The sequence below is a fragment of the Oncorhynchus masou genome, chromosome 13, assembly GCF_036934945.1.
Source record: "Oncorhynchus masou masou isolate Uvic2021 chromosome 13, UVic_Omas_1.1, whole genome shotgun sequence".
In the NCBI taxonomy this organism is placed as follows: Eukaryota; Metazoa; Chordata; class Actinopteri; order Salmoniformes; family Salmonidae; genus Oncorhynchus; species Oncorhynchus masou.
Window position 1 is genome coordinate 13,654,214 of NC_088224.1, and position 25,418 is coordinate 13,679,631.

The following is a 25,418-nucleotide window of genomic DNA, read 5'->3' on the forward strand; positions in this document are numbered from 1 at the left end:
TGTACAAGAAGGCAAATAGTCAGGTTACAGTTCCACAGGCAGGATTTAATTTCATAGAAAACAATCTGCTCACCTACATCTGCAATCCTGACTTCACACTGGTATTCAAGGTTCTAGAAACATATCACCCACTAGATTGGGGGCTTAAAATAGATCTTTAGTTGAGTTACTACAGTATAAACAAACATCACATTCTGAAAATACCTCTTACCTGCCCATCAAATACACACTAATCTTAATTGTAAATGAGTAACCTTCCTGAATGAAGTGTAAAGAAAGAATTAAAACCGAACTCAACCAATACTTATTTTCTACAATACATGACAATAGAAACTAAGCACTTTAGTTTCTCTGAAGTGAGAATACAGGCTGGATTTGGTTTATGTGGCTCATGTAGAGATGTCAGGCACATGGGCATGAATGAGTAGACCCTTTGCTGAAGAAAAGGCATGTTTAGACGGTCCTACTGAACATGAAGGGTTGAGGGCTAACTAGACCACAGTTCCAGTATACTAGTGACAACACAGGATCACTGCAGTGCAGGTCTGGAATGGCGTAAAGGGATACATGCATACTGTATGTTTGGTACAACACAATCGATATGCTTGTTACTATTTGGATCACCAGCATCTTTAATAGGATGGCAATATCGGCATATAAAACTTATTTTACAATACATTGTACTTAAGCGCTGATGCTCTTTGAATATATCATGAGCACTCGTCTTATTTAGTACATTTTTGGGGGGGAGGGGTAGATTGACTTTTGGTAAATATATTTTCCTCAACTCTACCACCCCTTCCCTAATTGGAGGTAACTAATGGACAACCATGTTTAGGCTTCTACTTCCAGCTTATACCCTCCCCTCAGCTATCTCACCATCCAGTTTTGATTTATTTTCCATATTTTAACTGTGCCGTTTCAAAGTTCTGAACCTTTTCTATTCTCAGTTTACAGATTAAATAATTTTTGCCAAGAGTTATTTATTGATTTGACTGACTTTAAAATCACCCAGCAGTGCTATTTGCTGAGTTAACTCCTCCAGGTAAATGTTGCAATTTCAGCCATTCCTGAACCTGTGACCAAAAACAAGCTACATATGGACAGTACCAAAACAAATGATAATGATTGTCTCTTCGCAGCAAAATATGCAGAGCTGGGATGGTTGTATCCCCTATAACATTCTATTGGATTGCAAGATTTTTGTAAAAATCATTTTAATTGAAAAACAAAGTCTTGAATCCGGCGTTGTTTTGTGTATCAGTTCATAAACATGTGCCATGGAATCAGTACATTAAATCTATTCCTAGCTATTTTGCAATATGGCACAGCTGTACATTTCTTGGTCCTTAAAATGAAACTGGTATACTTTCTATTTACCACAATTTGTCTAACGCAGCACCGACAGACAAGTTCCTTACTTTCTCCCCCTTCCACTTGCCTCCTCCATTTGTGGTAATGCTGCAATTAGTTGGTTGTAATGGAGTAGAACAGACATTTCCATATTTTTCTTAGCTGCATGTGCATCAACTCCACCAGTTCCATTTATATAATTTACAAAGATTATAGCAAAAAAAAAATATATTTATTAGCAAACAGCATGCAGTGTAGTGCAAACACATTACAGTTTCACAAGTGTAATAACAGATTTGGCTTGACTTATGCACAATACATGTGACTGGTTATTACTGCAGCCACATGAGTTCACACAACTTCAAATAAAATACTCAGGTCATTTAATCAAAGGCAAAAAAGACGTGTCAAACGCATGTGAAAAAGCAGCACACCGATAGTAAGGTTTATCTATAGGAATGTCTGCGTTGATCTTCATAATTGTAGACTAAGTAAGAAACAGAGAAAAGGCCTACAAATGTTCTCTAGTTTTGTCAGGGCAGTGTTTCACAGCAATGATAGGACGGGAGCCAAGTCTCTCTGATGTATAAGTGCATTAGAGAAATTGTTTCTGGAGGCCAAACTATTTACTTAGTGTAAAATTCTTACTAATTCAGTCAAGCTTCATATATTTCCCTTTCAAAGTAAACCATTTGACATTCAATTTGTCCTTTAGTATAATGTATTGCTCCTCTGCTTGCGACCAACTGTTCATGATTGTGACATGTAATGTATTACATAATAGTCGTGGACGTACATCAGCACGGCGACGGGCTGGCCAATGATGAGCGAGATCCAGACCGCAGCGTTGCCATGGTTACCTCTCAGGAAGCGGCCGACAAACCAGGCGAGTGGGATCTGAAAAGGTCAATTTTAGGGGGAAACCGTCCTTGAACTCTAAAGCCAGGTCCTCTAAAAACCTGTGTGTGTGTAACCATTAACAAAGGACCGTGTAACCATTAACAAAGGACCATGTCACCCAAACCCACTGTTTGATAATGAAACGGTTGTCTGACCTGAGACATCATGCCCATAAACGCCCACAGTCTGAACATTTTCAGAGGAACGCTCACCAAGTACTGAAAGAGAGGGAGGAGGACTATTACACAGTGCAGCCTTTAACACTGAAATGTAAAATCAGGTAAGTCAAGTGTGAAACCATGAGTCAGTGTTCGATGACAGCCAACCACACGAACCTCGTGAAAGAAGGCGGAGACCAGGAAGACGGCCGTCTGGGCGACCCACTTATTCACTCCCCTCCTCATGATGGGCTTGTAAAAGTGGCTGTGGAGAACGAATGATAAATAAATGTGTTAGTTTGGAACTGTAGACAGTAACCAAGAGTGTACTTTACAGTAGATCTTAAAACCAGCCGTTATAATGTCACAGAAGGTTACGGCACTTAGTGAACACACACACTGCCATAAAGTCAGTGCTGTAGGTGGTGGTATTGTTCCAATCAATGTTATTTCTTCAACTCCTACTCACCGGAGGCACCACTTGTGCACAGGAATGTTCCAGTTAGACCAGAAGTAAGTGACCGTCTCAGAGTTCCTACAAAACAACATGTGACTGGCTCAGAGAGACAAAGTTGCAACTGTATACAACATGGAGGGAAAGGATGTGCAGGGCAGCCTCGCTCGAAGTAAAAAAATGTTTTTTGACTAAGCTATTTTAGTATTACATCCATCACTACATGTAACCCAAACACTTGGTACAATTCACATGGTATCACTGCACGAATAACAAACTAAAAACGAATACAAAGCTAACTGGAAATCAACATCCACTTACCACCAGTCCTGGTAAAACTCCCTGTCTCCAAACTGCATCAGCTCAGCTACGAAGTTCATGGAAGAGTGGAAAAACCAATAGAAAAAGATGAGCCAGATTAAATGATTGGGAACCTGTTGGGGTAGAGGGGAGAGGAGAGGAAGCCTTGTGCCATTAGACAGTCTGGACATGAAGGATTATGTATATACAGTACCAGTCAAAAGTTTAGACACACCTACTCATTCAAGGGTTTCTTTATTTTTACTATATTGTAGAATAACAGTAAAGAAATCAAAAGCTATGAAATAACACATGGAATCACGTAGTAACCAAATATTTTATTTGAGATTCTTCAGAGTAGCCACCCTTTTCCTTTGACAGTTTTGCACACTTGGCATTTAATTTTTTTTTTTAACTACATGATTCCATATGTGTTATTTCATAGTTTGTCTTCACTTTTATTCTACAATGTAGAAAATATTGAAAATAAAAACCCTTGAATGAGTAGGTGTCCAAACTTTTGAATGGTACTGTATGTGTAATTAATATATATATATATATATAGAAAGACAAACTATGAAATAAAACATTTGTGTATCTTATTTCATCAAACAGTGTCCTTAAATCAGTCAAACTCAGTACATATATACTGAACAAAAATATAACACAACATGCAACATTTTCAAAGACTTTACTGAGCTACAGTTTATATAAGGAATTGAGTCAATTGAAATAAATGAATTAGGCCCTAATCTATGTATTTCACATGACTGGGCAGGCGTGCATAGGACCACCCACTTGGCAGCCAGACCCAGCCAATCAGAATGAGTTTTCCACCACAAAAGGGCTTTATTAGACATAAATACTCCTCAGAAATTTTCTGGTGGACATTTCTCCAGTCAGCATGCCAATTGCACACTCCCTCAAAACTTGAGACATCTGTGACAAAACGGCACATGTTAAAGTGGCCTTATTGTTCCCAGCACAAGGTGCACCTGTGACCATGCTGTTGAATCAGCTTCTTGATATGCCACACCTGTCAGATGGATGGAATATCTTGGCAAAGGAGAAATGCTCACTAACAAGGGTGTTAACAAATTCGTACACAATTTGACAGAAATAAGCTTTTTGTGCATATAGAACATTTCTGGGATTTTTTATTTCAGCTCATGAAACATGGGACCAACACTTTACATTTTGCGTTTATATTTTTTGTTCGGTGTAGTTGATTTTATTAAAACAGTCTATTTATGGGGGGAATCTACTTTGTCAATTTAAGATTTTGTGGGGGGGGGGGGGCAGGGACAGCCCTAATTGAGATGGGTTTAGGTTATGTGTCTGTATTTGTACTCACAGCCAGTTTCAACATGCGCTCCATCATTCTGGAAAAGTCCATATCCTGCCATAGAGGGTACATGAAACTAAGTCACCCCTAAGCACAAAGGAATGGAGCAGTTGAATAGACAGAAGTCTAACAGACAACAGATGTTAATATTTACCTGGAATGGTTTCATGGAATTCTGAATCGTCGGCACTATCCACTGAAAAAGAATAACATCTAGATTAGTGCACCTGTGAGACATGGTTAACATAAAAGTGTATCTTGTGATAATAAAGTCACCCATTAATCAAAATAATTTTAATCTGGTTTGATGAGTGAAAATACACCAAATAGTAACAAAGGTAATGTCAGTATGTATAACGCATCATGAACGTACCTGTTGTACCAATCCAATCAGTAACTGTATGAAGAAAAGCTGGAAAAGATTTTTAGATCAGTTTAGATGACACAGCATCTTTAAAATGTATTAAAAGGGGCAATCAGCAGTTGCGACATCAATTTTTTAGATTTATGATATGTACCCATTGATTCTTGAAGAATGTAACTTAATTAAATGCCTCATGAGATTAGTTTGTTTTAGTCCAATGTTTGTAAACAAAGTGAATGCAAACAAACACTGCATAGCCTCAAAACATGGTCAAAAAAATAACATGGATGGGACGTTCTTGCATCCATAGCGCCATCTATGAATTTGAGAGTGATTACATATCTCCAGTCCCATCGCTCAGCTTTTTACTGAAACAGTTGTGGGGAAAAACACTAACTGCGAATTGGCCCTTATGTTGTTTTCATGATCGCAGTGTGTATTATTTAGGGTATATGTATGTAAATAGCACAGCTCTGTTTTCCTGATTGGATCTTTGACCTCACCATCTCAAAGAGTCTCCTCAACAGGAAGCTCTTGCGTATCCGTGGTGACCGGGGGAAGTTCAGCTCATAGCAGAGTGTTGGGGCAAACACAAAGTAATACATATCTGTGGAGGGAGGACAGCGAAACACACACACAATAAATTCATTTATCTTACACATTGTCTTTTCTAGAATTTTGTATGTAAAAATAGTTTATTTGGATTTTATGGATTTATTTATTTTTCAACTGTACATTGCAACTAGCTACTAGTCATTATGTTCTGCATCTCGTTCTGTTCTGACCTCTGTGTGTGAGATTCCCAGGGTAGGACACATGAGAATGTACAGCTGATCCATTTGACTGGGCCACAGATGGACCTATGGGGGCATAGAAAGTGTGGATGAAAAATATATATATTTCTGACAGCAGTACTTCTATACAACCAATAGATGGCGATGGCAGAACAGTAACTTTTCAGAAAGTGTGACATTGCTGCATACATGAGGGTGCATCTAATCTTCTGTGTGTGTTCGTATTTATTCAGGGGGCAAAATATACATATTTAAACAAACGCTGAAAGCTTTTCGCAGTAAACAACAGCCCAGCCAAAGAAACAGGTCACAGAAGTTACTCATACAGCTAATTAAATACCCGTCTATTTCTCCTCACATCACATGCATTTTGGAGAGGTCAGCGTAATTATCCTGGGATAGCCAATCAGATCTCAGCCAGCATCCGTGTTATCGAGGGTGCACATTGAGAGAAGACCCAGAGCTGTGTGTAAGTGTGAGAGTGAGTATGTCAACATTCTAATTTGGCGATGCTATCCAGTTGACATAATTACACTAGTGGCACTGGAGTAAAGATCACAAATACCAATATTGTTAAACAGGTAGAGTATTATCCTCGGGAGGGTGTCCTGTAGAAAGATGGCAGCCATAGAATTTGAAGCACCTCTAACATTTTTGGCTATTTGTGCTTTTACTTACATTAATTTATGTCCTAATTACGGACACACACACAGCAAGTAAGGTAGGTAGTATGAAGGTAAACCTATTTTGCCTTCACGTTTTGGCCCTGACAGAGATATAGATTTCCCCAGAGAACACTGCTACTCCAGCTGCTCTCTCGTCATCTGACTGTGTTCTCTCATAGTCCGAGAGCATCTGGTCGTCGCGGTGGTGGCACAGGCCTATTCATTTCTCTTAAATAGCGATTTTCTCTTTCCCCCCCCTCTCTCAACGGTCTCTCTCATTTGAATTCCATGCAGTTACGGTCACTTCTCCTCTCAAGCTTAACATTATTGTCATCCATCGCCCACAATGACATTGACACCTTGATCAGCTAATTTCCCAACAATGGCTCACCACTAATCGTACTGGGCAACTTTAACATACCGACACCTTTCCACTCCTTTCCTCTTTTGACCTCACCCTTTCCTCAATCACAATGTAGGCAATATGCTTGACCTCACCTTAATGTCTCTGGAAACAACTTTGTTTCCTTTTCTCTCCATCAACCCTACCTACTCAGCCCCTACCCAGATGGTCATGTGTCGCTGCAATCTTCACTCCCTCTCTTCCACTACTTTCTCCTCTTCTATCCTCTCTCCCTTCTGCTAAATCCTCGTCCTTCCTGACTCTTCGACCCTACTCTCCCTCCCTTACCGCATCTTATGACTCTCACTGTCCCCTTTCCTCCCGGCCGGCTCGACCTCCCCCCCCCGCTTCATTGCCGAGTCCTTCACTGCGTGCTAACAGAACAGGACTGCGGGCAGCTGAGCGGAAATGGAGGGAAACTACCAGAGGACCCATCATCCTTCCACTCCCTCCTCTTCCTCAGTATCCACTGCTAAAGCCACTATCATTCTACATTTAAATATTCTGTCGCCAACCCTGGGAAACTCTTCTCCATCCTCCGGAATCCTCCGCAATCCTCCGGAATCCTCCATCTCCCTCCGTGGACGAAGTGCGCTACTCATTCACTGATCCCACTCACACAGAACTACCCCACTTGACCCCATTCCCCTCCTCCCATTGCACACTTTCCTTATCAAGCCATCCTTGACCACTGGCTGCATCCCCTCTAACTTAAATATGGCCAGAGTCCCCCCCCCTTCTCAAGAAACCAACACTTGACCCCCTTTCACGTCAAACTACAGAGTGGTATCCCTAATTTCTTTTCTTTCAAAAACACGTGAGCATCTCTGACCAACTCTTGTTATCGCTCTCAGAATGATCTTCTTGACCCAAACCAGTCAGGCTTCAAGACGGTTCACTCAACCGAGACCTTTCTCTTCTGTATCACAGAGCCTCTCCACTGCCAACTCTCTCTCCTCATCCTCCTAGATCTATCCGCTGCCTTTGACAACCTGAACCATCAGATCCTCCTTTCCACCCTCTCAGGTTTGGGCGTCTCAGGCTCTGCACACTCCTGGATTCCATCCTACCTGGCAGGTCGCTCTACCAGTTGGCGTGGAGGGGATCTGTGTCTGCACCATGTGCTCTCACTACTGGTGTCCCCCAAGTGTTCTCCTCTTTTCACCAAGTCACTCGGCTCCGTCATATCCTCACATGGTCTCTCCTATCATTGCTATACGGATGACACTTAACTACTCTTCTCCTTCCCCTTATCTGACGCCCGGGTGGTGACACATCTCAGCTTGGATGTGAGCCCGCCACAAGCTCAACAAAACTGAACTGCTCTTCCTCTTGGGAAGACCTGCCCGCTCCAAGATCTCTCCATCATGGTTGACAACTCCACGGCGTCCCCCTCCCAGCGTGCAAAGAACCTTGGCGTGACCCTGGACAACACCCGGTCGTTCTCTGCAAACATCAGTCATCAACCTTTCCTCACGCAGGAAGTGGCGCAGGTCCTAATCCAGGCCCTTGTCATCTCCCGCCTAAACTACTACAACTCGCTGTTGGTTGGGCTCCCCGCTTGTGCAATCAAACCCCTGCAACTTATCCAGAATGTGTGTTCAACCTTACTACCCCCCCCTCCCGAAATGTCCAAAACACTACCTCTTTGAAGAGTATCTTAAATAACTGCCACGGTGCCCCCAACACACCCCACCCCAAAAAAGGTCACTTGTCTTTTCCTACTAACACTGACTTTGCTGATAGATACTTTGTTGAGGGAAAATGTACATGATATGATGAGTTGTCTCACCAAGCTATGTTAGGATGAATGCACTAATTGTAAGTCGCTTTGGATAAGAGCGTCTGCTCAATGACTAAAATGTCAAGTTAGACACAGTGGTACTACTGGTCATTAGTGGTCAGTAGTACTCACATGAATGGGAGCGGGTCAGGGTGCGGGCTTTGGTATGTCTAATCTCTCTGCACCACATGTTAACATCTTTATAGGAGTACAGCTTCATGAAGAGGATGGTGTACACACCCAGGGCAAAGACTCCACCAGCTGGACAAGAAAACAATTATTATTATCAAGCTTTACAAAACTATGTCTCTTTTAAATACATCCACTCTGAGAAAAGCCTTTAGTCTTTTTGATCAAGAAATATTTGAAGCCGAGACACATTAGCTCTATGTATATGACCATGCAGTGTAAGCATCACGATCAGGCCATCTCACCTGGGGTCATGGAGGTCAGCGTGAGCACAGTGGCTGATGGAAAACAGAGGAGGGTAGTCAGATTGACCAAGTAAAGGAATGTTCCAGTCGTCTCTGAGATGGTGCCCTGCAGAGCAACAGGAATTAAAACCATTGTTAACACAGTGGCCCGAGCACAGGATTACAATTAAAACTATTTGGGATCTCTGTGGGACTGGGATGGTCTAAAATGGCTGCCTCCAGAACACATGTACCAGTGAGGCTGTTGGTTCGAATCCAGCCCACGCTTTCAGTACATCCTTTCCCCTCTCCTCCCACCTTTCCTGTCAGTCTTTCACTGAACTATCTAATACATATTAGGAGGGTGAAATACAATATAATCCTTAACAAAAAAACAAGTGACCTTCCAAAGACACAAAGAACAGCCCATGTTGTCAACTAGCTAGAGGAGCCACATTGGTTTTGATTAGAGGAAAATGCTGCCCCCCTCCATTTCCAGCCAACAGAGGTCTGAAATGCTGCCCCCCTCCATTTCCAGCCAACAGAGGTCTGAAATGCTGCCTCCCTCCATTTCCAGCCAACAGAGGTCTGAAATGCTGCCCCCTCCATTTCCAGCCAACAGAGGTCTGAAATGCTGCCCCCTCCATTTCCAGCCAACAGAGGTCTGAAATGCTGCCCCCTCCATTTCCAGCCAACAGAGGTCTGAAATGCTGCCCCCTCCATTTCCAGCCAACAGAGGTCTGAAATGCTGCCCCCTCCATTTCCAGCCAACAGAGGTCTGAAATGCTGCCCCCTCCATTACCAGCTAACAGATGTCTGAAATGCTGCCCCCCTCCATTACCAGCTAACAGATGTCTGAAATGCTGCCCCTGCCCCCTCCATTTCTAGCCAACAGAGGTCTGAAATGCTGCCCCCTCCATTTCCAGCTAACAGAGGTCTGAAATGCTGCCCCCTCCATTTCCAGCCAACAGATGTCTGAAATGCTGCCCCCCTCCATTTCCAGCTAACAGATGTCTGAAATGCTTGTGTTCACAAGCAGAGAGATTAGTAAGATTTCACAGTGCATCGTTCACATTAGTCCCAGACATTATGGCACGACACTCACCACAGATAGCCTCCGCTCCGTGTACAAAGCTGCCATTACGAACACGTTGGAGACTGCAGGAGAGGAAAAATAAAAACACAGACTCTGGTACTCAACAAAAGACAGCCGTATAATATTACTACAATGTTGTTCCAAAATGAGTACATTTGCCCACACTTGGTGGAAAAACACTTGATGGTATTTTAAACAGGTATAGACTCAGGTTGCTAAGCAACAAAAGCCAGACAATGAGCTATTCAAATAAATAGATTTTGGAAGATGTACAATCACCACAATAATACAGTTAGCATGCCAAAGAGGAAACAGATTTAAGCTATATACCAATGACAAGGCATGGTGCAGGCCAGCTATATGGGTCTTTTAAGAACAGTGAAACAACTTGGATGGGATCCACCAATATCCCATATCTAGCAGAGAGAGGAGGGAAAGAGAAGAGAAAAAGTCACATGGATGGATATTTTTGTTCACATGGAGGCTTCCTACAGAAGCTGCGGTCAAAATGAATGGATCTGCAGTCGTGATGGGAGATACAGTTAGGATCTCAGTGATAAACAAATGATGATCTAGAAGTTTAACATAACTATTAGTCTCGGCTATTTGGGGTGCCTATAGCTGCACATACTTACTTTAGAAGATTCTCCAGGAAAAGGCGTGCGTTGCTCAAGACCTGCAATTGAAGAGATGTTGTAATCAGTGTGTGGCAGGTAGCCTAGCGCTTAAGAGCATTGGGCCAGTAATCAAAATGTGCCCTTGAGCAAGGCACTTAACCCTAATTGTTCCTGTAAGTCTGTCTGGATAAGAGCGTTTGTTAAAGACTAAAATATACATGTAAAATGTGCTTTAGGACTGACCCCATTTAGTGGACTGGTCGATTGTTTGGTTGACAGGCTGTTGGTAGACCAACTTTTTTTTTGTCAACCAATGGCAAAATATATATATATATATATATATATATATATATATATATATATATATGGCACCTGTCGGAGTGGACTAATCCATTTCAGTCTGCGGGGATGACACACCAGTAGTATATTTACCATCATTTCTAATCTACAATGTCTACATTTCTAATCTACAATGTTTGTTTGGTTCTGGAAAATTATAATAATAATAATAATAACTACTACTACTACCACTACTACTACACTCTTACCATTGTCATTGAGGTGTAGACATGTTTGCAGAACGCATAATCTAGGCTACATTTGTGAGAAAAGTTTATTTAATTCCATTTGTGAGTTGTCATTTTATTAATTGTCTTTTGTTTGGATCACTCCTGTCAATCTTGAGAAAGGACATAAACACACTTGATTACGTATAGACTAGGCCTGAAATCACATGTTATCACATACACTTATTTAGCAGATGTTATTGGTCACATACACTTATTTAGCAGATGTTATTGCGGGTGTATTTGATATGCTTGTGTTCCTAGCTCCAACAGAGCAGTAGTATATAACAAGGTGTCCTGGGTGTCCTGGGGGGCAGGTAGTGTGCCCCCGGTGATGCGGACGGTGCAGTTACCGTACCAGGCGGTGATACAGCCCGACAGGATGCCCTCAATTGTGCATCTGTAAAATTTAGAGGGTCTTAGGGGCCAAGCCAAATTTCTTCAGCCTCCTTCACCACACGGTCTGTGTTGGTGGACCATTTCAGATTGTCAGTGATGTGTACGCAGGCGAACTTAAACATTTCCACCTTCTCCACTGTGGTCACATGGATGTGGATAGGGGCGTGCTCCCTCTGCGGTTTCCTGAAGTCCACCATCAGCTCCTTGGTTTTGTTGACGTTGAGGAGAGGTTATTTTCCTGGCACCACTCCACCAGGGCCCTCACCTCCTCCCTGTAGGCTGTCTCATTGTTGGTAATCAGACCTCTGACTGTTGTGTCATCTGCAAACTTGATGATTGAGTTGGAGGTGTGCGTGGCCACGCAGTCTTGGGTGAACAGGAGGGGGTTGAGAACGCACCCTTGAGGATCAGCAAAGTGGAGAGGTTGTTTCCTACCTTCGCCCCCTGGGGGGGGGCGACCCGTCAGGAAGTCCAGTATCCAGTTGCACAGGACGGGGTTCAGACTCAGGGCCTCAAGCTTAATGATAACCTTGGAGGGTACTATGGTGTTGAATGCTGAGCTATAGTCAATGAACAGTATTCTGATGTAGGTATTCCTCGTCCAGATGGGACAGGGCGGTATGCAGTGCGATTTCTTTCTTGGGGACAGGAACAATGGTGGACATCTTGAAGCAAGTGGGGACAGCAGACTGGGATAGTGAGAGATTGAATATGACCGTGAACACTCCAGCCAGCTGGTCTGCGCTGTGCTCTGAGGACGTGGCTCGGGATGCCGTCTGGGCCGACAGCCTTACGAGGGTTAACACGGCTAACTCACGTCGGCCATGGAGAACGTATTTAGCTTGTCTGGGAGCGTGACGGTGTCTGCGACGTGGCTGGTTTTCCCTTTGTAATCTGTGATTGTCTGCAGACCTTGCCACATACCTGGACATATAGGCCTATAAAAATGTTCCCCCTTTGGGGATCTGATACTATTTCCAATTGTCTTAACTCACCATCACCGTGGAGCTTCTAAAAGTCATTTTTTCTTTGCCTCAAACAGCAAGTAAACAAAGTCTGTTTTTACATTAATTGAGAATGACAATAGTTCTCAACGTAAACAATATTTAACATCTTTCCAGCTCTCTCCAATGTTGATAGCACAAGCTTTGTGCAGACCAAGTTAATAGTTGATACAATGTTTCATGTTCCTTGCAGATAGGTCATGTGTAGCCAATGTGATTTATAGGATTTATTTAAAAAATAAAATTAAAAATCAGGATACTTTCTACCTGTGGGCTGCAATGTTTGTATTTGGTGGCTTTATGGAAGCCATTTTTACATATTGGCAATATAATATAGATTTGTATCATTTTAATTTACATAGAGTTTTGATTAAACCCATGACATTGATTTTGAGATGGTAGCATTCTGTCACTGCACCACACCAGCTACCCACAAACGGTTACAGCATAAGCTCGCAACTTTTAAAGGAAGAACCACTGTATGATGACCTTATTATAAATGAAATGAAACTGTTCCACGAAAATGTGCAAATGAAAATCATAACTGGCACGCAGATCCCTATAAATGGTACGATAACTTGGCACGCCAAATGGAAAAGGTTGCCGACCGCTGGTGTAGCCTATTCCCCTGTACATTCCATTGGTGTAGCCTGTACATTCCATTGGTGTAGCCTATTCCCCTGTACATCCCATTGGTGTAGCCTATTACCCTGTACATTACATTGGTGTAGCCTATTACCCTGTACATTACATTGGTGTAGCATATTCCCCGGCAACGTCAGGAGCTTAAAACGGTTGAATCTGCAAAAGGCCAGCAGCAGGTGGAGGAGGGTCAGGATTTGTTCTTCTGGTTAGGCTCCTCTTTAGTAATTTGTGTGTCTTAAATTTTTATTTGATCGCTGTGCTTAAAAGCATCAGACAAGCACAGTAGCCTACATATAGTTGATTTTATTCAAACATAGAATGTGTCTATATAAAAATACACGTTTAAACATTTTGACCAATTGATTGAAAGAAGAGACGACTCTTGGTCGACCAATATTTTTTGTTGTTGTTGGAGACAGCGCCAATGTGCTTTATCAATTTGAAATCATATGGGAGTGTTCACATCAAAGGTACACTGATAGTAAACTTAGGCTATGCCATTCTTAAAGGGATTCTCCAGTACTTTTGTATACTTTTTAGCCATTCGTTATGAAAGTAGCGCTCTTGAGCCAAAAGTCGTCCCTAAAAATGGCATACTACATCACGTGCAGATTTGTGCGCCACGTCATTGCTCTCCCTCTGTGACTCATATGGCGTGGGGCTGAAGCTCATTGGTTGAACTCGAATTTCTAGGGTGCTGGCCCACATGGGGTGCAGCACAGCTTCCAGAAAAACAGTTGCTTTCTACTAGAGATTTCATGGTTAATTAAGGTAAGACAGTAATTCTGCTCATTGATTATACATGTATGAACTATACGTTGACACATCCAGCCCAAAGCGGGAGGTTTAAAAAAAAGACTTAAGTCACCAAACTTCCGGAGCATGGCTAACTCCTCTATTGTATTGACAAGATTCATACAAACAAAATGGTATGAAGGAAAAGACATTGATCAGTAGTCATTTCTGTTCCAGGGTGTTAGTTTAGTAGTTAGAGGAATGCATACCAGTCTGGACCAGAGATGGGATCCCATCTTGATTTTGACAGGTCAAAGTCTACTGCCCCATATTGATATGAGCCATACTTAAATCATCTCCATTCATGGAAGGCTGATAACAATCTATTCTGGCAAAAGATGACCCTGGGGACCAACCCACACGAGACAGAGGAACTTGATACAGTATGGCTTGTTTTTCCCTCCTGTATTTCTCCAAAAACAAAACAGGAGAAGTGGGATCAACAAGGGTGAAATAAATATATAAAGGCTAACTTTCCTCATTTCTCCCAATGTACCTGTTTTCTGTCATCTGATATAATTGAACTGCTAATTTGCTCTTAGCGCCCCCCCCAAACAATACTCAATACTACCTGTATGTTTGAGCTATAGGTCTTCACAGGTCTAATACATTTGACCCATTCCCAAGTGGACCCCACTTTCCCACACGACCCGATATGCATAACTTATGATTTTTTTTAAAGGAGAAACGTTTCCGAATGGACTCGAGGATAGTAAGACCCGTTCCGAAAAGGCCTGTGAAAAAAAAAGACCAAGAGACCCGTTCAGAGAGTAGAAAAATCTAATTAATTAAATATATATGTAAAAAAAAAAATCTCTGGCCAAAAGGGTGTTTAGCATCCCCAGTGGCTCTGCAAGTACAGAGAGGATATTCTCCGCTGCTGGCCTGCTCTCCAGGCACCGTCGCATGAGCCTGAAGCCACAGACAAATGAATTAAGGCAATACAATTATTTAATACAAAGAAATGTTGTTTAAATGCTGAGGAACTAATGTCCCAGACTCCCTTCCAGCCTAGTGTGTCACACTCACAATGTGTTTATTTGTAGGCTCCTGACCTATTTGGAGTGTTTATATGCTGTTTAATATGACATGTAGCCTATTTAAAATGGTGAGCTACTTACATTCACCGTTTCATGTTTATTCAAATACCTTTCATTCAAAGCATATGGTTTGGTTTCAATACGAAATGTTAGGTCCAGGTAGCCACAACAATAGATGGGTTGTTGGTTAAATTGTGATTTTAATGAATGGAGCCAATTTGGAGTGGCAGTTTTTTTTCTTCTTGTGAGTGCGGACCTCTCCATGAGCGGGATTTCCGAACACGCAACTCCGCTCACGTACTCTGGAAGCAAGTCCACGCAGCAATGTTCCATATTAATGCTCATGATTTTGGAATGAAATGTTCGATGAGAAGGTGCCCACATATATTTGGTCATGTAGTATAGCTAAGCATCAATTATGCATGTGGCCTTTGGCTACCTAACATACACTACATTACCAAATGTATGTGGACAACTGCTTGTCGAACATCTCATGGGTTGGTCCCCCCTTTGATACTATAACAGCCTCCACTCTTCTGGGAAGGCTTTCCACTAGAGGTCGACCGATTATGATTTTTCAATTCCAATACAGATTATTGGAGGACCAAAACAAGCCAATACCGATTAAAAAATTAGCTGATTTTTGTAATAATGACAATTACAACAATACTGAATTAACACTTATTTTAAGTTAATATAATATATAAATAAAAATCAATTCCGCCTCAAATAAATAATGAAACATGTTCTATTTGGTTTAAATAATGCAAAAACAAAGGGTTGGAGAAGTAAAAGTGCAATATGTGCTATATGTGCTATGTAAAAAAAGCTAACGTTTGAGTTCCTTGCTCAGAACATATGAAAGTTGTTGGTTCCTTTTAACATGAGACTTCAATATTCCAAGGTAAGAGGTTTTAGGTTGTAGTTAATATAGTATTTATAGGACTCTCTCTCTATACCATTTGTATTTCATATACCTTTGACTATTGGATGTTCTTATAGGCACTATAGTATTGCCAGTGTAACAATATATCTTCAGTCCCTCTCCTCGCCCCTACCTGGGCTCGAACCAGGAACACATCGACAACAGCCACCCTGGAAGCAGCGTTACCCATCGCTCCACAAAAGCCGCAGGCCCTTGCAGAGCAAGGGGAATAACTACTCCAAGTCTCAGAGAGTGACGTTTGAAACGTTATTAGCGCGTACCCCGCTAACTAGCTAGCCATTTCACATCGGTTACACCCGCCATTAGGCTGATAGGCTTGAAGTCATAAACAGCGCTGTGCTTGCGAAGAGCTGCTGGCAAAATGCACGAAAGTGCTGTTTGAATGAATGCTTACGAGCCTGCTGCTGCCTACCATCCCTCAGTCAGGCTGCTCTATCAAATCATAGACTTAATTATAACATAACACACAGAAATATGAGCCTTTGGTCATTAATATGGTCGGATCCAGAAACTATCATTTTGAAAACAAAACTTTTATTCTTTCAGTGAAATACGGAACCGTTCTGTATTTTATCTAACGGGTGGCATCCCCAAGTCTAAATATTATTGTTACATTGCACAACTTCAATGTTATGTCATAATTACGTAAAATTCTGGCAAATTAGTTCGCAATGAGCCAGGCTGCCCAAAATGTTGCATATACCCTGACTCTGCGTGCAATGAGCACAAGAGAAGTGACACAATTTCACCTGGTTAATATTGCCTGCTAACCTGGATTTCTTTAGCTAAATATGCAGGTTTAAAAATATATACTTCTGCATATTGATTTTAAGAAAGGCATTGGTGTTTATGGTTAGTTAGTCATCCAACGATTGTGCTTTTGTTAAAACATCCCCCAGCGTTGCATCGATTATATGCAACGCAGGACACGCTAGATAAACTAGTAATATCATCAACCATAACCACTAGTGATTATGATTGATGGATGGATTGTTTTTTTATAAAGATAAGTTTAATGCTAGCTAGCAACTTACCTTGGCTTCTACTGCATTTGTGTAACAGGCAGTCTCCTTGTGGAGTGCAACGAGAGGCAGGTGGTTATAGCGTTGGACGAGTTAACTAAGGTTGCAAGATTGAATTAGTGAGGTCGGGCACTGATGGATTTGGCCTGGCTCGCAGTCAGCATTCCAATTAATCCCACAGTTATCCGATGTGGTTAAGATCAGGGCTCTGTGCACACCGGTCAAGTTCTTCCACACCGATCAACAAACCACTTCTGTACGGACCTCACTTTGTGCATGGGGACATTGTCATGCTGAAACAGAAAAAAGGGCCTTCCCCAAAATGTTGCCACAAACACGGAAGAACAGAATCACATAGTTTGTCATTGTATACTGTAGCGTTAAGATTTCTCCTCACTGGAACTAAGGGGCCTAGCCCATGAAAAACAACCGCAGATCAATCTTCCTCCACCAAACTTTACAGTTGGCAATATGCATTGGGGCAGGTAGTGTTCTCCTGGCATCCGAAAAACACAGATTCGTCCATCGGATGCCCAGATGGTGAAGCGTGAGTCATCACTTCAGAGAACACGTTTCCACAGCGCCAAAGTCCAATGGTGAGCTTTACACCACTGCAAGCCAACTCTTGGCATTGCGCATGCTGATCTTAGCCTTGTGTGCGGCTGCTCGGCCATGGAAACCCATTTCATGAAGCTCCCAACACACAGTTCGTGCCAATGTTGCTTCCAGAGGAATGTTGGAACTCGGTAGTGAGTGACAGACAACTTTTATGCACTACACACTTCAGCATTCTGAGGTCCCGTTCCATGTGCTTTGTGTGGCCTACCACTTCGTGACTGAGCCATTGATGCTCCTAGACGTTTCCACTTCACCATAACAGCACTTCCTAATTGACCAGGGCAGCTTTAGCAGGACAGAAATGTGATGAACTGTTGGAACTTGTTGGAAAGGTGGCATCCTATGATGGTGCCACGTTGAAAAAGTTAGAGCACTTCAGTAAGGCCAATCTCCTGCCAATGTTTGTCTATGAAGATTGCATAGCTGTGTGCTCAATTTAGGTTTTTATACATCTGTCAGCAGTGGGTGTGGCTGAAATAGCCAAATCCACTAATTTGAATGGGTGTCCACATATTTTTGTATATATAGTGTACATGACCCATTAGATATGGAAACTGCAATATTGATGGTTTATTGACACAGCCTACATACAGTGGATAGATGGAGCCTAGGCCAGGAGCCCTGGTTAGGCCTACATTTTTATTTATTTTTTATTTTACCTTTATTTAACCAGGCAAGTCAGTTAAGAACAAATTCTTATTTTCAATGACGGCCTGGGAACAGTGGGTTAACTACCTTGTCAGCTCGGGGGATTGAACTCGCAACCTTCCGGTTACTAGTCCAACGCTCTAACCACTAGGCTACCCTGCTGCAGCACATGCAAAGGAACAAGCCCTTTCTAACTAGCTGGGCATCATTGTGACAGAATAATATGGCATCACTCCTACACAACGTTTGTCAGGCGGAATCTGACGTAAGACGATGTGGTAAGCCATCTGTAAAGGATTGTTGCAAAAAGGACAGTGGACGTCATGCCCATAGAAATACATTCAAATTAATTATATTTCTATGGACATTCCTCGCTGTTAGATCTGTTTTCTAGCCCACATATCCCCTCTTGCCAACAATTTTCCACTTGAATTTCATAATTATTCATTACCGGGTACAAAGAATATAGGGATGATTTCTGGGGAATGGCATAGCGATCATGTTTCAAAGACAGATTAATACCGGCTTTGGAAATTAGACTTCTCGCTCAGATGCTTTGAAGACGACGGGAAGCTTTTCCAGCAGTCTCTCTTCAAACAGCAATAAATGGGTGTTTATTTTTAGCTAGAAGACATGGGATTCTGTCCGCATTCATTTCAGTAATTATCATTTAAGAATTCCTCCCCTCTGTCCGTGCAAGTTATAAATGCCATGTTCTGCCAGAAAAACGATAAAATACCCTTGAACTTCCAGTCACACTTTTGAAGGAGAACAGGAAAATGGTTATCCTCAAAGGAATAAATAAATTCTCACCTCAGACTGTGTCCTCACTTGACCTTAGCCTTGGGGACAGAATTAACTGTAACACATCATCTGACAAATCAAACGCTTAATGGGAGTCATGAGTGCTTTGGCCTCCCCAACAAAGTCAACTGACAGCTAATGCCCATTGCCCACTCCATTACTGTAACAATGCCAGCAGCCTAGCATACCAGGCAGACCGTGTTTGTATTGTGTAAATAGGTTGCACCTTGCTTATCTAAACAGTGCAAACTTGCCTGATCAAAACATCAGAGACCGCATTAAACCTAGCTAAAATGGACCTCCGGTTTGTCTAATGGACCTATGCCAGAAAACTTGCTTGGCTGTGTTGTTCGACCTATGTCCGCCAGTAGGCTACATGAGGCAGGTGGAGTAGTACAATGAGTCAAAATATGTGAAGTGACACATTGTAGAGAGATTAGAGTAAGAACTCCTGTCAGACTCCTCTCATTGAGTGAAACAGGAGGACAACGTGTCAGTGTTAAATACCCACCACAGAGTATCTGCCAAAGTGTCAAGAGAGGGGTGGTGACTGTCTTTTGGGTCACTGCTACAATGTAAAGTAAAGTTTTAGTTTGTTGATATAAGGGCACGAAAGTGATCAAGTAGTGAGTGGGTGGGAGAGAGTGAGAGAGTTGAATGAGGCAAGCTGTATAACACATGGCCAAGAAGCATCGGCTCTCGTCCTAAGTCCCCAAGTCCCTTAATAGCTCACATAACACTTCTCTCTCATAATAAAATGTGAGGCGGGAAGGGACGAGTCCCTATTCTCTTATCAAACAGATAATCATTTAATGTTTGCAGTGCACAGGCGTAGCATGGATAAAATCATGTTTACTATTGCTATTGAGAGACAGCACTGAAAATAAATGACCACACTGTTGAGTTACAACGGTTAACTAATGTATGCATGATTCTCACTGTGTAGACAACAGCACAAGAGAAGCGGAGATGGTCTGCCTATCTCAGCTAGGTATCAAAACAACTGCAGCTATTGGCAGGAAAGAAGAAATGTAGGCCTACTGAGAAAGATAATCAACCATCCATCCTCAAAGCTGATCAGAGTTCAGTCTGCACAGATCCAATGAATTCCCTGATTGACAGAAGAATATTCAACACGGTATTACATTTTTTTCAGTCTGAGTTCGAGTCTAAAAAAGACAATATGGGTCCATGCAGATTGATTTGAATAGCCCCAATATAGCTGCTCTGTTACCAGCAGCATCACTATATTCTCTCTGTGGCTCTAACCTCAGGGCACCTCTCCTACCGCAACTGGCTTCCAGCTGAAATAGATCAAAGACCAGACTAACGAAGTGATGGTGGTTCAGAGTAACCAGAGGCTTCTGCACAGCCTGCTTTATGAAAATCTAGCAGTGGCCTACTTCTGAATGTCTGTCTTCAAAACACCTTTTTCACAGAATAATCACCTGATCTAATAGGTCTAGACGATTTCAGTGGCAAAACAGGGGCACAATCCCAGGCCTAGATTTGGTAGTTTATTTGGATCCCATTGGCTGCTGGGAAAGCAGGCGCTACTCTTCCTGGGGTCCACACAGAACATGTCATAATAATGAACATTAATAGACAAAAGCAGGTCAAGGACAGAAGCCCATACATTTAAAAACAATGCCACACAGCCTACATATCAGTACATACACACAAAATATCTATGTCAAATAGGGGAGAGGCGTTGAGCCGCGAGGTGGTGTTTATCCGTTTTTTTTAAACCAGGTTGGTTGTTTATCTGCAAAATCTGAGCTGGAAGTGAGTTCCATGCAATCATGACTATATAATACTGCACGTTTTCTCGAATTTGTCCTGAATTTTTTGGGTCCTGGATTTGGGAACTGTGAAAAGACCACTGGTGTGTGTCAGTGCTGTGTGTAAGTTGACTATGTCAACCATTTTGAATTTAACACATTAATGTTGCTTATTAAAAAACAGTGATGTAGTCAGTCTTTCCTTTTAGCCAGGAGAGTCTGGCATGCATAGTATTGATATTACCACTCCAATTACAGTGAAGAGGATCAAAGTGCATCTCTTTATCACAGACTCCCCATCTTTACAACCATTGAATCAATAGGTTTTGACCATGAAAGTTTACAATCCTAGTTAACACCAAGTAATTTAGTCTCCTCAATTTGCACAACAGCCACACCATTCATTACCAGATTCAGCTGAGGTCTTGAACTTAGGGAATGATTTGTACCATATGCAATGCTTAGTTTTAGAGATGTTCAGGACAAGTTTCTAAAACTGACTGCAACTTTGTTTATGGCTGCAGTGGTTGCGGACACGTACAGGGTTGAATCATAAGCATACATAGTCACCAGGATTTCCGTTACGGAAAATGTGGCACCGGACATTTGACCGGCAACGTTTTAATTTACCAGACCCGTATGCACTGGGTGTGTAACCAGATCAGGACGTCCACCCATGGTGCTCAGAATGACACAAATCACATTTAGAATATGGTAACTCATATGACCAGAACATGCAAGTCGAGGATGCAATGATGTGCGGTCCTTCTAACCGAATTCTGGTGTACTTTGAACAGAATAACTGTCCACATGTACTTTTCCTCAGCCAACAAGCCGAGTAACGAACAGTAAAATCACTAGCCTATGTCAATCTACTATCATAGAAAAGTTTATGATACCTATTCTATTGGTCAGCTTGTTGAGAAAGAAGTAGCCTATTCCAAACAAACTCTGGGACAGCTGTGGGACTATAGATTCCAAATTCATACAACCAGTAGGCCCAGGAAACATTTTTTTTTTAAACAACATTAAAAAGCAATAAGTCTGATGCAACAGATCAGAACGTTTAACTTTAAAATGTTGATAAACTATTATTTATTCACATTATAAGTGCAGCAATGCGCACAAAGCAGGAGGATACATGTGAATGTTAATTCCATAATGCAATTAGCAGGAAAACACTGTTCAAAAGGGCACTGAACATGTGAGCAGTTTCATGTGTCAGAGTTGAAAATATTGTTTAGAAATTTAGAAAGATGGGAGATCTAATAGGCTACTTTGAAGCAAGGTAAGACATGCCTCATCATATGTATTAAAACATTCAGGTTTCAAACAATTACATATGTTTTCAAAACACATACTGCCTCCAGCTCATTGCAAAGTGGTGTGTGATCCACTGATGAAGCCTGCCTTGCGTTGCCATATTCAAAACAACTGGGAACTCAGACTTCAGGATGTTCAAAACGACTGGGGGGGAGAACACGAGCTCCGACTGGGGGAAAAAGCATTGTTAACGGTCATCCAACTAGCAATTCCAACTCGGGAACTCTGGCCTCTTTCTAGGGCCCCGACTTTCTGACCTGAAGATCACTGAAGTCATGATTTAACCTCATATTTTTCAGAGTTCTCAGTTGTCTTGAAAGCACCACAAGATGCTGTAGCAGCAGCTCTCATGCTGTCTGACAGATTTTGCACTCAAAGGTTCTGTATCTGTACACGTGATAAATAAGATACATAAAATATATTGTACACAACTGACAATTTAATTCCACTAAATTATGCAAATTAACCTACAGACCAATAAGCATGACCAGTCAAATGCATTTGCATTTCCATCAATGAAAAGGTTAAAAAGAAATGGGATTTGTGGCAATTTTATTTATCAGCTTTTCTTAATAAATAAATAAATATATATATATTTTAAATAGACAAAAGCCAGCTATTACCTGCTAACAGAAACCCTAGTAGACACACTGGCTTTGCTTAAATGCCAGTTGCAAGTCATTAGTAAATATAGAAAAGAGTAGAGGGCCAAGAGAGAAGCCCTGCGGTACACCACACAATTAAATGTTTTAAAGAAAACCCTGTGTTCTATTAGAAATATTGCCGCATCGTGGATTCAGAGCTGAGGTTGAAAAGCCATAACAAGTTTTTTTTTTTTTAAACAAGTTGTGGTCAATTATATCAAAGGCTATAATGAAATCTAACAGTACAGCTTCCACAATCTTCTTATTATCAAATTATTTCAACCAATCAGTCATTTTTTGTCAGTGCAGTACATGTTGAGTGCCCTGCTCTATAAGCAGGCTGAAAGTCTGTTAGTTTGTTTACAGAGAAATAGCATTGTATCTGGTAAAAAAAAACTATTTCCCCAGAAGTTTGCTGTAAGCCGATTGGTTAGCTGTTAGAGCCAGTAAAGTGGACTTTACCATTCTTGGGTAGTGGAATGACTTTGGCTTCCCTCCAGGTCTAAGGACAAACATGGTTAATAATAAATAAAATAAAAAATGATATATGAGAGGCAATATATTTCACTACTATTCTCAGTAGTTTTTCATCTAAGTTGTCTATACCAAGTGGTTTCTCATTATTGATGGATAACTTTTCCACTAACTTTATAGAATTCAAAATTACAATGCTTTTCTTTCATTATTATTTTTTTTTAATCATGAATATTTTGTTGGCATTTCATGCCTAAGTTTGCCAAAGAAAGTCATTAAAGTAATTGGCAACATCAGAAGGTTTTGTTATGAATAAGCCATCTAATTCAATGAATGGTGGAGTTGAATGGCTTTCTGCCCATCATTTAATTTAAAGTATTCCAACACTTTTTTCCCATCATACTTTGTCAATTATTTTTGGTTTCATAAGACAATTTCTTCTTTTTGTTCAGTTTAGTCACATCATTTCTCAATTTTACAGTAAGTTTGCCAATCAGATATGAACTCATTTTGCATTGTCCCACCTAACCATACAGCTTTTCAATTCTTCATCAATCTACAGGGCCTTAACAGTTCGAGCAGTCAGTTCCTTAATAGGCGCATGCTTATCAATAATTGGAAGAAAAAAAGTGCAGCATGCTCCTTATTAATCACATCAGACCCCCCCCGACATACATACATACATACATATATACATACATACATTTTAGTGTGTACCATAGAAATAGAATGATTAATAGTTATATTTATATGGTGTGTACATGTCCATATTTCCTTAATCATAGAGATGGATGGCAATTTAATGTGCAATTTGCTATGCACAGAAGGCAGGCTAGCACTTACCAGCATGACCACACACCAGTTGAGGATGCCTCTATAGTTACTGTATCCACTGGCTGAGCTGAGCAGGGACTCCTGGAGGACATGGCAGCTGGGGAGCCAGTAATAAGGAGTTGATGATTAGTTGAATCAACACACGTTGTTGTGCATCATACAGCCAGGGACAAGATTGAGGATCACTGAATGGTGTACAGCCACTGGTGTAGCACATTTAAATTCACTGCAGAATAGTTACATGATCTGCAAATGTAGCCTATAGACATGTGGCCTAGATTTCTCTCAAACACGTAGCTAAGCGAAGAGAACATATATGGCGTAAGTGAACCTGGCTGATTGGCATCATATTATGAGGAACCTAGAGTTAATACCAAAGGCCTCCAATACATAACATTGAGTGACAAAAGATCAGTGACAGGCAGCTAGAACTGAAGACATCAGGGATTGAAGACGTGTCTGTGAGCTCAAAAAGCCGTGTGTTGTGCTCTACCGTGTGTTATGCTTCTGTGTCATGCTTTACCTGAGTCTTTCGCAGATTGTACTCCTCTCCTGTGGTGTCCTGACCGGCTCGTGCTCCTGTTTTTCCTTCTTCACCTTCCCGTTGCTGTGGCTCGGATGGCTTGGCGTTTTTTCCCCTGCGCTGCTCTGCTTGCTGCCATTGGCTTGTTTCGAATTGCCCCCCACTGGCGTGGGGCCGATGGTTGATCTCCTTGTCCTGCCAGTCATCATGGGGACTCTGTCGTTTCTGTCGACCATTTACGAAATTTGATACATTCAACCTTATCTTGCTGGAATTGCACTAGACGTTTCTCCCTCAAGTCTCTGCTGGAAAGACCAGCCCGTGTTGTCAGCAAGCTGTAGCGGAGCGGGCTGTAGTCCCTGTTGTAAACGTCAACATTCGGTTGATTGAGGAGGCGCGATAGTTTGTAAGCGATTCTACGGCGGCTCGCTCTGTCGTCCTGAAGTGAACCGACGAGGACTTCGGGAGTTGAAGTTATTTATGTCCTGCTAAGTGGCGCACCGTTTTAATACTTTTGGATTAAGTCATTATAAAAAAGCCCTATAAAATATGTGAAATATTATTAATAAACATGTGTTTTTGCTCAAAGTCCACTCATAGACACAAATTTGCTTAACAGACGATGAAATCGGTGAGAACATAAAACTACAAATGCTACTGCATTGAGCCCGCCTTAATATATTTACAATTGACAGTGAATGAGCCAT

At 41.6% G+C, this 25,418-nt stretch overlaps 1 protein-coding gene across 1 annotated transcript; it reads right to left on the reverse strand.

Annotated features, from left to right (window-relative positions):
• Positions 1–24: 24 nt before the first annotated feature.
• On the reverse strand, positions 25–25,148 carry LOC135551757 (diacylglycerol O-acyltransferase 1-like). The gene is made up of 17 exons (XM_064982968.1): positions 24,712–25,148; positions 24,198–24,285; positions 10,664–10,704; positions 10,359–10,444; positions 10,038–10,090; positions 8,954–9,059; positions 8,652–8,780; positions 5,660–5,734; positions 5,378–5,481; positions 4,884–4,922; positions 4,665–4,706; positions 4,520–4,564; positions 3,187–3,299; positions 2,881–2,946; positions 2,589–2,676; positions 2,409–2,471; positions 25–2,250 (listed from the first exon to the last, which is right to left on the reverse strand). Exons 1-17 carry the CDS (start codon positions 24,945–24,947, stop codon positions 2,104–2,106), a joined length of 1,521 nt encoding a protein of 506 aa, XP_064839040.1. The 5' UTR covers positions 24,948–25,148; the 3' UTR covers positions 25–2,103.
• Positions 25,149–25,418: the final 270 nt, after the last annotated feature.

Coding starts and splice junctions, on each gene's coding strand:
- LOC135551757 (XM_064982968.1), bottom strand. CDS start 24,947: ATGGTCGACAGAAACGACAGAGTCCCCATGATGACTGGCAGGACAAGG. Junction 10,091..10,358: donor TGCACCATGCCTTGTCATTG/GTATATAGCTTA, acceptor CCTCTCCTGCAG/TCTCCAACGTGTTCGTAATG. Junction 8,781..8,953: donor GCTGACCTCCATGACCCCAG/GTGAGATGGCCT, acceptor TTTCTTGTCCAG/CTGGTGGAGTCTTTGCCCTG.